This window comes from Nanorana parkeri, unplaced genomic scaffold (genome assembly GCF_000935625.1).
Source record: "Nanorana parkeri isolate BGI_ZX_2015 unplaced genomic scaffold, ASM93562v1 scaffold440, whole genome shotgun sequence".
Classification (NCBI taxonomy): Eukaryota; Metazoa; Chordata; class Amphibia; order Anura; family Dicroglossidae; genus Nanorana; species Nanorana parkeri.
In genome coordinates this window covers 238276-251720 of record NW_017306708.1, presented here as the reverse complement: position 1 = coordinate 251720, position 13445 = coordinate 238276, and the positions used below count along the sequence as shown (strand labels likewise).

General features: G+C 40.8%; 1 protein-coding gene across 2 annotated transcripts in view; it reads left to right on the top strand.

Annotated features, from left to right (window-relative positions):
- Positions 1 to 13445, top strand: part of MVB12B (multivesicular body subunit 12B) — a 184350-nt gene that overhangs the window by 148441 nt on the left and 22464 nt on the right. For both annotated transcript variants that reach the window (XM_018560211.1, XM_018560213.1), the window contains 2 exons: positions 7945 to 8000; positions 12068 to 12127. In XM_018560211.1, coding sequence (XP_018415713.1) covers positions 7945 to 8000; positions 12068 to 12127 — 116 coding nt within the window. The remainder of the gene's footprint in view (positions 1 to 7944; positions 8001 to 12067; positions 12128 to 13445) is intronic.

Below are 13445 nucleotides of genomic sequence, written 5' to 3'. Positions count from 1 at the left end.
TGTGTATATTATACATTTTTATTCATATTATTTTATTTTTATTAAAGTGAACCTGTTCTAGAGGGATCATTTGTCAGCACGTAACACTTTCCTTCATTCATCTCCAAACACAATGCTTTTACAGGGCTGGTGTGTTTATTCAGGAATAGTTGTAGATTATCGGGCAATCTTGTTTTGCCATCAGAAATATGTTTTTGAAATACTTATTCCTGAGGCCATGGATCCCAGGATCTAGAAGGAAAATGTATAGTCTTTTTAATGTTTTTGTTTTGTATGTGTGTGTAGTGTAAAACAGATACTTTTGATGTGAATCCAAATGTTTTAATATACATATACACTGAGTGGCCAGATTATTATGACCACCGGACGTTTGTACTCTAATAAGCTATAATTTTGCGCTGAAGTTGCTAGAGGGCCAGACCATTATAAATAGGGAAACAGGTTGTTTACCACGACAGTAGAAGTGATTTTTTTTCTGAAGATATGGGTAAACAACGCAATTTAACAGCCTTTGAGCGTGGGATGATTGTTGGCGCTCAAGCCATGGAGCGAGTATCAGCAAAACAGCAGAATTCGTTAAATGTCCAAGAGCAGCTGTTGTTGAAGTGTTTAAAGACTGGACTGTTGGCCGAAAATCTGGGTCAGAACGTGCAAATTGTGGTAGCTGGATTGTACTAGCAGACAGTGAAGTAGTGGGTTATTCACGAAAGAGCTGAAAGATCCAGCCGTAGCTTCGGCCGCCTGAGCCCTTTAGTTCAGTCGAACTGAAGGGCTGCTGTACGGCTATTCACAATACGCACAACGCATATGCTTCGGCTCGGCTGAGCCGTAGTGACAGGCGAAGAGTGAGAAAGGTTGGCCAAGGGGCCGACCGTTCTCCACGCAAATGACAGCTGAGCGGAGCCAGCCGGGATCTCACGGCTCGCTCTGCCCAGTTTTAACACAACAGTGTCCCCAAATGACCTGGGGACATTGATCTGTCATTAGAAAACTGGGTGAGGCCGTCCGTAACGTTACGGCTGGCTATGCTCAGTTGTTTTTTTATGCCCAGGACCTGCTAGAAGGCTCTGGCAGGTGCCGGCCAATAGTAAACAGTTGGGCGGAGCTAGCAGTGATTTCACTGCTAGCTCCGTCCAATTGTTTATATTTTGCCGGTATCTGTCAGATGCTTCATTATGCAGCAAGAGTTTGTTGCGTACGGTCGGGTCGGTGTGTGCCTTTTTTTAAATTCTTTTTTTTAAAAAATATTTACTGAATACATTGCTATACAACAGTTGTTCTTTACCGCCAATCTAAGGTTGGCCATACACTGTTAGCATTTCGTCTGATTTACAGGAACCGGTCGAATGACAAGTATTACTATATTGCTAAAGTTTTCAGCACCATCCATCGGTGATAGTACCGAGTGAATGGCATTTGCCTTGCAAGCTTTTATAAATTACGCCCTTAAAGGAGAACTATGGGGTCAGTGTTTTTACCCATAGTTCTCCTTAGGGTAACGGGAGGACACAAACTAGCGTCCTCCCGTTACCCTAAGCTCAGTATACCGCGAGCTACAGCTCGCGATATACTGAGACGCCGCAGCCGGAGCGGATCCCGACTTAGATGACGGGATCCGCCCAGCTGCGTGAGTGACAGCTGGCTCTGCCTCTAGATAGGCTGGCAGATCGGAGAGGGGAATCCAGCCCCTCCCCCTGTCACGGCAGAGAGCCGTGACAGGATCGAGAGGTAAGCGAACCTGGTATGTGTTCGCTCACCTCCCGATCTACTGAGCCGACCTGTGACAGTCTCATTGTCACAGGTCAGCTAGAACTATGAGGTGAGTGGAAATCACTCATCTCATAGTTCTCCTTTAATGTGTAGTGCTGCAAGCTTGACAAATGTCAGATACTTTTGTCAAAGGAGGCAGTCTGAAAATTGTTGGTCGAACAGATATAGCAGCCAGTCTGGTGGAGCGTTAGGCAACCTCCTCCTATCCCTGTGCATACATTTTTGAGAGTGAGGTAGGCTAGGCACAGTATTGGGATTATAAAGGGGCCCCAGCAAATTGCTTGAATGTATCTTGTGTTGCAGGAAATGTATGCAATTTTACCTTAAGGTGTGTAACAATTTCTAGGAAAAGCAGCAAGCCCGACATGAAAAGAAGAATGTGTGAATTCCTATTTTTTTTTTTTCATAAAGTGTTTTCTGTTAGAGCGGATTCTGCATTTTAATTACACCAGAGTTCTTAGAAAAACCAACAGTTTGTATGACATTTTGTTTAGTAATCTTACTCTGGGAATATACTGCTGTCATTCATCTTTTCTTTACACATACTATGTATGTGTAAATGGAGCCCTGAATAGTACATTTTATCTAATGAACCACAGTGCATATAGTAATGATGACCCCTGATCAGTGATGAATATATAGAAGCTAAGCAAGGGCCAGCTAGCCATAAGACTTTATATTGGCTGACTGTCCTGGCATGAGACGGTTGTGTTTCCTGAATATTGCTCCTAGCAGCTTTGGATATTGGATTGAAAGAGCAGAGCAATGAACTATCAACATTGTCATCCAAATATTAGCAATTCAACTAGATTTTCAATCTGGAAAGGTTTGCTCTTGCATCAAATATGATAATGTTATGCAAATCAGGAGTTCAATGTCAATTGAATCGAACGCCACTAATTGTAAAATATATGTCGTTTTCAGCATTGAGTAGAAACGTGTCATTCTTGGGAGAAGCGATATTGAGTTTTGTCACTGGGGATGTTAAAACATTAGACTGCTGTCAGATCAGTGTCAGAATGTGTGCCATTGTTCTAGAACCCCTGTAGTGAGGCACATTACAGCAAACTTGCTCCCTTTGTCGCAATGCCTAACTTCGTCTTAACTTGACCACTCTTGCATTGAAGTTTCTCGGTCATTTCCTTGAGCATTTTGTTTTACATCTGTCACAGTTGTTTCGCTATAACTGGCCATGGACATGAAAACTCCATGTAAACTTTGTATCTTAGCTATGTAAAGTATATTTATATTGAAACTATTTTTCTGTTATCTGTTTATTACAGCACATTTTGTATTCTTTAGAGCAGGGCTCGAAATCTCCACTCGCCCCCTCGCAATTTGCGAGTGAAAATTGCGTGGGGGCGAGTGGAAATGAAGCCATTGAGTCAGGCTCTCAACTCCTGGAGAGACTCCTGGACCTCCTCGGGGCAGCTTCTCTCCTCCTCACCGCTCTCCTCCTCACCTACATGATGACAGCGCTCCCTCGTCCGTCCGTCCCTGGGGGGTTTGTGTAAAACAAAAACACACCCCCACACACATACACACACACACACACACACACACAGGCATATTATTAGACATGTGCGAAGACTAAAAATGTATTTAAGATGAAATGTGTATGTGTAATGCTCTGTGCGTTGTGCTGTGGCTGTATGTGTATTGTGCTGTGTGAGCGTTGTGCCCTGTGTGTGTTTGTTTGTGTTATGCAGGGCAACTGGTGGTGAGTAACTTTGAAGGCTTGGCTAGTAGGTCAGGACCTGAAATTTTGAGTCCTGCTTTAGAGTATATATTTCATCTTTGTCCCTACTCTAGCAAAGTCATTCAATCACTGTTTTGGACAAAAGCCACTTAACCTACCAGTGGAACCTACCTTGTTGAAAATTCCACTAAGTTGTCAGTGTATTAGTGCAGTGGTGTATCTAGCGTAGTTAACACTTGCGGTGGAACCTGGGCAAAATAATGGAATGCTAAATAAAATAACAGTCAAGGCTTTAGTAGTAGTGAACTGTGGCAAAACATAAGGATACTAGTGGTGTTCTTTAATAGTGACAGACTTTAAAGAGAGTAAATTATAGTAATATGTTCCTTTAACAGTGGTGACTTCACATTATGTAGGCTGTTACAATGAAAACAGCTGTTTGCTGAAAATAGTCAATTGTAACCATGTATAGGTCACAAATGCACAAACATGACAATATGTGGGCAACAAATGGGCAATTTTTAATATATGGGGCCAACAGATGGGCACTTGTATGGGGAAACAGACAATTGTAGCTGGATGTGGACAACAAAAAGGCAATTGTATCCTTATATGCTGGCAACAAATTGGTAATGGTGACAGTTTTTGTCCAGTTTATGGACAAAAATTCCCCCTCCCCCCAATTCTCACTCTGCCATCTGCATGATGCCATTGGAAACATGATTCATCGGACCACATTACTTTTTTTCCAATGATCGACTGTCCAATCCTTGTGTTCCTGTGCAAAGGTGTTTGAACAGGCCTTCGGCTTCCATATCCCATACGATGCAGTGTACAGCGAACAGTGCTTTCAGAGATCATTTGAGAGGATCCCTGATTAAGATCTGCAGTAATTTGATGCACTGTTGCCCTTCTGTTGTCTTGTACCAGTCTTGCCACTCTCCGTTCTGCCCTAACATTGACTAGTCGCTGACGGCCACAATTCGCACGTTCAGACCCAGATTTTTGGCTGACAGTCCAGTCTTTAAACACTTTAACAACAGCTGCTCTTGAACATTTAACGAATTCTGCTGTTTTGCTGATACTCGCTCCATGGCTCCGAGCGCCAACAATCATCCCACGTTCAAAGGCAGTTAAATCGCGTTGTTTACCCATATCTTCAGAAAAAAATCACTTCTACTGTCGTGGTAAACAACCTGCTTCCCTATTTTTAATGGTCTGGCCCTCTAGCAACTTCAGCGCAAAATTATAGCTAATTTGCCTACAAACGTCAGGTGGTCATAATAATCTGGCCACTCAGTGTATAATCCAGATGTCTAGACGTTCACACATATAGGCAGCACTGAGTGGCACCCTGCAGTATTTTCTCCAGGAATAGTAAGTATTTTAGCCCATCTGTTATTCTTTATTTATGTACACTGCTAGACTAAGCATAGCTTTATGTTTTTGAGTATAGTTCCACTTTAATTTTATTACCTGTACTAAAAATGTGACAGCTAGAATCCAATTCTCCTCTCTTTTCTGAAAGTTTGAGTAAATCAGCCACAGAGTTTGATATAGTTGCTATTTTCTCGTTATGTTGTCCGTCTGCAGAGATAATCATGACTTTGAATAACACAGTTACTGCTAAAAGTGGTTTTATAATCTACTCTTGCAGTTCCTCTCCTAAGTAAGGAAGTAATAGTTGAAAACGTTATATAGACATACTGCCAAGACAAAGAGGAATTACCTCACAGCTTTTTACAGTTGCAGAAACCAGAGGAGCGATACGTACTGCAAACTACCTAGTACTGTTTGTACACTTCTTTTTGTGATGAATTGCAATTCAGCTGCACAGTGCTGTGGACTTGGCGCTCCTGCAGACTTGTTTATACTTCCATCTTCATTTGCCCCAAGAATGCCAAAAAACAAAAGTTTGTGTTAATACTTTACTGATCCACAATATGTTATTTGGTCTTTTTTTGCTAATTATATTATAATATGCTTAATAGTAAGATTTATGTGAATAGAAAGCACAGATGAAATCGGTTACATTTGACAAACTATTACAAGACTTGGTGTTTTTGCGGCACTTTACATTTTTACGGAGTAAAATTATATTCTAATGTCTCTGAACAACACTTACCAAAAGCATGCTTTTCTACTTTTGCACATTTACAGTTGCATTATATTTTTAAGTGAAAAATAAACTGCGCTCCTGGATTAAACTAAATTAAATAGATAAATAAATAAACATAAAGCAGCTATGAAGTGAAAATTATATTTTTAGTAGTTTGTGTAAGCACTAAAAAAGTACATATCTAACATTTTATTGCAATAAGAATGAGTCCTTCAATTTGTCCAATTTTCAAAATTGCACCAGATAAGTATTCTTGTCCACTGCATTGCACAAAGGGGTCAAGGTGGATTTTTGGGAATAAATTCAATCTCAGAATGTTTTATATGCCTAATATCCTTTGATTTCAACTAGGGATGCACCGATACCGGTTTTTCGTTATGGAGTATGAGTACGGATATTTTTCGGTACTCACCAATACCGAATACCCATATCAGTGCCCCAATTATTAGGAAGTCAGGTGGCGTATCATGACCCCTGATTGAATGGGAAGCCAGTGTTTTATCGAAAGAACACCTGCTTTATTTGCCGTGGCTGCCTGGGTCCGGCTTTCTGATTAGTTAGGAAGCCAGGCTGCCCAGCAACAAGTTAGCCGGCTTCCTAGCCAATCAGAAAGCAAGGTGGCCCGTTATGACCCGCCTCCCGGGTTCCTGTTTGGCCCATCAGGAACCTGGGAGGTGATTCATGAAGTGGCACCTGGCTTCCTGATAGGTTAGGAAGCCAGGCTGTCTACTAACAAGTGAAGCTGGCTTCCTAGCTAATCAGGAAGCCGTGTGGCACATCATGACCCACCTCCCGGCTTCCTGATTGGCTTGGAAGCCGGCTTCACTTGTTCCTAGGCAGCCTGGCTTCCTGACCAATCAGGAGGCAGGTCATTACAGGAAGTTACGGTATCAGAGGTAAGTATCAGAGCATTTGGGCGAGTATGAGTACTCACCCAAGTAATCGGTATCGGTGCATCACAAACTTCAACTATAAGTATGCACTAGGTGCAGAATTCAAAACCCTTCCCCTTAAATCATGCTAATGATCATCTCCAATCGGATTGGTGACTTTTAAGGGGGAAAAAAAAGCTGCTGATAATCCGCTTCCCTTATCGCTTTCTCTCCCCCAAACTGTGATTGGACAATGAGACATAAGCAGTTTAACTGAAAATGTCATTCCAGTGCTCTCCTCTCCTGTAAGCAAGTTTACTGTTTGCCTGAAAAGCACTATACAAAGCAATGGAGTCTTGATTAGCTCAGGATTATGTCCCCTCTCATGCAAGAGGCTTTTATCAAGACAGGTTGTTTGTACTTTTCCTAATTGGATTAACCGGTGTTTTATTTTAATATTGGTGTTTTATTTTGATATTTGCTTTCAGTTCCTCTTTTAATCTGTGCTATATTAATATATAAACCAAAAAGAAGTACACTATACTCTGTAGAGTGCAATTTGTTCTTATAACTATTTTAATATTGATTTATTTTTGGATGATATTGTGGTTATGTTATAAAGACATCATGCTTTTGTTCTGTAAAAAATGGTATAAACAATATATCCACAGTGAAACTGCATACACCTGAGCATTGGCTGCATGTTGGCATTACAGTGCATGTGGTCATATTGCTCTTAATGCAAAGCATTTAGAGAAACAGACAAGCAGCAACAACTTTTCAGAAAACTGTTGTCATATAACTAATTTTATGAATTCATATACATGAAGCTAGTCACAACATAGCAATGACTGTCCATTAAACCTAAAAAAGTAAAACAAAACAAACTGGGGCCACAGCTTGACAAATTACACTATCTGTGTATGTTCTAGAATTGAAGAAACAATGACAGCCTTGGTGAATATCTTTGATTTGACATTATCGCATTAATATCACGTCCATTCATCAAAGCATTTTTAAGCATGATCTGTATGATAAAGGGCATCGGCTTAATTACAAGCTTGCTTAATTACAGCTGTGTGGAAACTCGTTTGTTTAGGAGGATGCTAATTACACTGCTGAGCCTTTGTCATGGGTTTTCCTCTCAGTATTCCATACAGTGGCACAACGCCCAGATGAAGCGGCTTCAGTTTTAATGACTGCAGGTGACACAGAGATGGCTTGTTATACTGGGCTGTACCCACACACCATGGTTTGACAGACACCAACATGAGAAAGATGTGGGACAGCTTAGTACAGGGGAGACCTCTTTGTGACTTGTAAATGTGTGTCTTGTCACATAGAGCAAAGTGCAACTACACATGATGAGCATTGTGTCTGACACCTTTAAATGGTTCAATGGCCAAAATATGTTTATTTAAGCAATATAAAGCAGTGTTGTAACAGACTTTAATGATTTCCCTCATGAGATTTTTTTGTTTCAGCAATGGATGGAGTTCCCTTCATGATTTCTGAGAAGTTTGCCTGTGCATCAGAAGCGGTGAGTAGTATTTGTAGGATTATGTTTTTGAAGGAAGTTGCACTTTCAGAGCAAAAAAGTTCATTTGGCCACCTTCCTTTTTGTGCAAATAAGTTATTAATGTCAGACCTCTGGTCAAATCCCCCTCCTATTGGACTTTGAAGTGTTATGTGTGAATGGTAGGCTCATTTGAAGTTTGGGTGTCTACAATGTTCTTCACTGCTGGGCTGATAAGTAAGAAAATACCAAAGGACCTCACAAGAGGCTGGGACTACAGCGAGCTGGTTAGGCAAAAGCAGGTAGTGTCTCACAGAAATATAGAGCCAGAAAGCATCAGTTTTTCTTTAGAACCACTGAAGGTGAAGATGGTGCTCCCAAGATGTTATCTACAAGTATGTACCAGATAGACCAGTAGTTAATGGCAAACAAAAGGAAAAGCACAGACAACCCTGTGTGAAACGTTATGTGATCAAAAGAAATTCCACAGGCAGGGAGGGGTCAGAGACAACCCAAGATTCAATGTTGGCCTTGCAAGAAGCACCAAATTAGTATACAGCCAGAAGGAACATCACTCAGCAGTACTTATGTACACTGAATCTAGTCCATTTGGCACCAATGCTAGTTGTTAAACCTACCGTACATGTGAATTCAAAGTTAGAGAGAACTATATCCTTGATCTTTTTGGCCCTTGGTACCATACTGACATTGAGCTAGGAAGTGTCCAGAACCACGAGGTGGGAAAAGGTACATCTTTGATGCGTATATTAGGGATGCACCGATACCGGTTTTTCAGTATCAAGTACAAGTACCTGAATTGTTTTTACGATACTCGCCAATACCGGAAGTCCCATTAAGGAAGCCAGGCGGCGTATAATGACTCCTGATTAGCCAGGAAGCTGGGCAGCTTGTAAAGACTCGCCACCCGGCTTCCCGATTAGCAGGAAAGCCGTCTCCATGCTTCTCGGCACTAGATGACGAGAAAGCATGGCGTCGGCTTTCTGGCCAATCAGGAAGCCGGGCGCCGTGTAATGATGCGGCGCCCGGCTTCCTGATTGGCTGGGAAGCCGGCTCCATGCTCCCTCCTCACAAGTGACAAGGGAGCATGGAGCCAGCTTCCCGGCCAATCAGGCAGCGTGTAATGACTCGCTACCTGGCTTCTTGATACCGGAAACTCAGGTATCGTGTTAGGCATCGGAGCATTTCTCGGCACCGATAACGATACGGTGCATCCCTAGTGTATATAATATATAATTGGAAGTCAAAGTGTTAAACAACAACTTTATGCAGTTATGTCAGAATATCCTGACATGAAGGAATCTCCCACTGGGCCAAGCTTCAGTATCTTGCTAGTCGGCCCCACTGGCTGTCAAAATACCTGAACAATCTGATTGGATGCAGGCATTGTTCAGGCGTTTTGAGAGCCAGCGGGGCCGACCAGCAGGATTACAGAAGCTTGGCCCAGGTGGAGATTACTCCATCCACACAGTTAAGTGTAGATGGAGGAATCTGTTGCACCTTTTCCATCTGACCACAGAAAATCTGCAGATAATTGTAAGGTGTATGGCCAGCTTTAGGGTAGTACTTGGGCTGAAATGTGTTTTTACATTGAACAACAAAGCTGGGCAGATTACAAGAATGCCATTATTTTACAATCTTTTGTCAGCATTACTTGCCAGGTCTGACTGGTTTTGCATTTTGGTAGTGGTTGTGGGGAAAATAGACTGGTGTACTTCTTAAGCTTCTGGGAAAGTGTGTGTGTGTGTGTGATTACAGTTTACATTGTTAAATTATTTCTGAACAATGGCTGTGGGTCACTGCAGTTTACTTCCAGGATGAGTTTGTAATTACCTTGTTTACTGGCAGTACATGTGACTGTTTCGTGTTTTATATGTGTACTACATGTATTGTCGAGAAATCGGGTCAATATTCACAGACAAAATTTGATTTCCGCTAAAAACAAATAAAGAAAGTTTGAGGTTATAGTGATACCCTTTATTGGCTAACTTAAAGTGGACCTTTAACCCCTTTGACTAAAAATCACATCAGCATACAGCTCTGGGTGCTGATATGAAATCATCTCACATTCATTAGCTAACAAACATATTTTTATTTTACTTACAATTTCCTTTTTTCCACTTCCTGGTCCACTTTGGCACAAATGATGTAATTGTGCCCAAGCATTGCATCCTGGGAAGGTTACATCAGCAGAGCATTGCTGGGAAATCTCATCTGTAATCTCATGAGATCTCAAGGAAAGGCATTGTCCTCTCCTGAGATGATGTGCATGGTCACATGTCCTAGTCACATGTGCTAGAGTTCCAGGAAATAAAGGGAGATCTAGTAATCTGCCCTTAGTTTAAATGGCTACTGTTAAAAGAATGGGGAAGAAAATAAAAATAATGTATGCAAAGAATAAAAAGCCGGCAATTATCTGTTTGTAGATTGTCATCACTAAATATTTCAACATTTTCAAGGTGTCTTTTTTGTTGTTTTGAAGATATGAGTAAAGTTCCTCTTTAAAGAAAAACTCTAGTAAATGTAAAAATTTACACTTTCAGTGGGGCTACCCCCTGCACTGCACTGCACTGCACTGCTTGTTTTGGTCTAGGGGCCTAAAATAAAGAAAATATACTAACCCTATTCTCAGTCTGATTGGCTGCTAGAATGGTCCCAGCATCCTCTTCTCCTCTGGGCATCAGCGGTCTAAGGACCCCTTACATCATCACATCTATTGCAGCTGCATTAGATGTGAGGGTGTCAAGGGACATTCCTTCACCTGAGAGGAGGGGGAGAGAGGTGAGCAATCACCGCTGCAGGACTGAGGATCAGGTGAGTATATTTTCTTTATTTTAGCCTCTTGGTCCAAAATGACCAATTAACCCTTGTACTGAGGGAGTTAATTTTTACATTTCCTGGAGTTCATCTTTAAGGTTTTAAAGATGCAAGTTTTTGGGATGCCTTAGATCCTTTTTTCAGGCTTTATTCATTTTCCGCTTCCACTATAAATTAAAAGAGCCTTTATGTGGAATTTGTAGTAACAAAGCAAGTATTACCTTCTATATACTTTAATAAGAGGCCATACTACAGGAATTGAAACCTAATTGTTTTTGTTTTTTTTAAAACAAAACCTTTTCCTGACTTAAATTTGGAAATTAGGTCTTTCATTATATTCTGTAATGTAGCAATGACACTGAATGCATTTACAGTGTACACTAATTGCTTATAGCTTGATGGGTGCACAGCAAAAAGAAGCACCATATTCTCCAATACGTGAGTAATGTTGGCTTACTAGTAGGAAGTGAAGATCCTTTATGGTGAATTACCAGTGTTTCCTCACATGTTTCAAAGAAAAGATCTTCACTTTGTACTGGAGTCTAACCTCATTTATTTGTGTAAGGGCCAAAAATGCTTTGTAATAACATCTCTATCCACAATCCCCATTTCCAGTTCTTTCTAATCTGAATATTCTGGTGCCAGGATTTTAGCCCTAAAAACTGCATGTTTTGTAAATTTGAGTTTTGTGAGGTTATAGCCAAAAATGTTTGGAAATTGATTATTTTTGTTCACAGGGTTTTTTTTATTTTACTTTAATTAATACAAAACTCTTTACTGTATGTACATCCAAATGGCAATGTAGTTTGGACAGTGGTTCAGACTGAGACACAAGATTTCCTTGTGCTGTGCAATGTAAATCTGCCCAACAGAAGGGTACATTTTTGATAAATTATGAAAGCAGACTGCAATGCATACATTATATCATATTGCAGACATTATGGAGTATTGTTTTGGAGGGATATATTTGTTTAAATATGGATAGTTTAGCGCAGGAATACATCGCCATCTGATCCAGAATTCATATTGGTTGCCATGATTGTTGGATTGCCTTGGCTTTTCTGCCATCAAGTGGTCAAATGAACAAACTGCAAGTCACTGTAGTTAAAGTGTGAAAATGTCAATCAAAGCTTGAAATATTTATTAATGAGTCTTGACAAAATATGTCACCAGAGTCATCTACATTTTTTTTCTTTTGGCGATGTAATAAAATCTAGTGCCTCTTTTTAACTGAAGATCTCTTTTCCACATTTTAGATGCAACAGGTTGACCTACTGGGAATTACAATTAAATCTCTGGCAGAAATAGAGAAAGAGGTAAGAAAAAGTAAATGAGAAGCTCTCTTGCACACTAGATATAATATCTGTCATCGATATGACTGCAGTGCCGCCAAATGCACCATGATTTTTAACCTGACTTAGTTTGTGGCTAGGTTCACACCTCGGCGACACCCAGGGCACGCGATCGTGTGCTAGTGCACACAGCGGATGCCGCACGGCCTCATTGATTTCAGTGGGGTGACATCCACATGGCAAACGCTAAAAAAAGGTACAAGTACCTTTTTTTGCGACACACGGCGCACAGCTTTTTTAGCCGTGATCGTGTTCAATTGCACAGGCAGAATTGCGGTGGGAAACCGCACAATCCGCCCGGCGCAACTGGGGTGCCATTAGAAAATAATGGCACCCACAGCGCGATCAGCTGTGGTGGGCCACTCTGTGACAGCGTGGTTTTGTGCACGATTGCCACGCGGTCACGAGTCGCCCAGGTGTGAACCTGGCCAAAGGGTCGGGAGTCAATTATTTGTAACTGCAACTGGACTGATAAAATAGTTTATCTCTCTCTCTCTGGAAAATCAAGTGTGGATGTAGTTGCAACTATGTAGTTGCTGAACGTGATGCACAAGCTGGTCACATCATTTGTGAAAATATGACTGTGTATGAGAATCATGAGACAACGCTTGGTGTAAGTTATAAAATATCACTGTTTTTGTATGTTATGCACCCCTAAGAAAAATAATCTACAGGATTTTTGCATAATCTTTGTGGGTCTCTAGGGAATGTTTTTGTAGGAATTTTAAAAAAAAGGTGGGGTGGCAACCACAAATGCCAAGCATGCATATGTAACAAAAGAAGCTTGCAGAAATTAAAAAAGGAAAATAAAAATTTGTATTTCAAATTTTGCATGGCTTTTGAGCAGGTGGTTGTGCAAAGAACACACACTTCACAACTCTTTTTAATTCTTCCCCGGCATCTGCTTATTTCATGTAACAGACCAAACTGTGCATCATCCCTACTCCTCTGCATTTCATTTTATTTATCTATACTCCATCTTTTTTAGCAAGCTTCTGTTCCCTAATGATAGGAGATTCATCTTGATTATAATTGCCTTTTGCCATACATATCTAATTTTTGTCTTTTTAAGAGCTAATTAGCATGTACTTGACATCTTTTTTGTGCTGAGCAAGGAGCAACCCTAAGCAAGCTATGGGAGGGTCCTCTTTGAAAGTCTCACTTTCAATATCAGTATATCTACCCCTTCCTAGAGGATTACATAGTTACATAGTATTTGAGGTTGAACAAAGACATTTTGCTTTGTCTCTAGAGTATATTCCCTTTTTAATGCATGACAGTA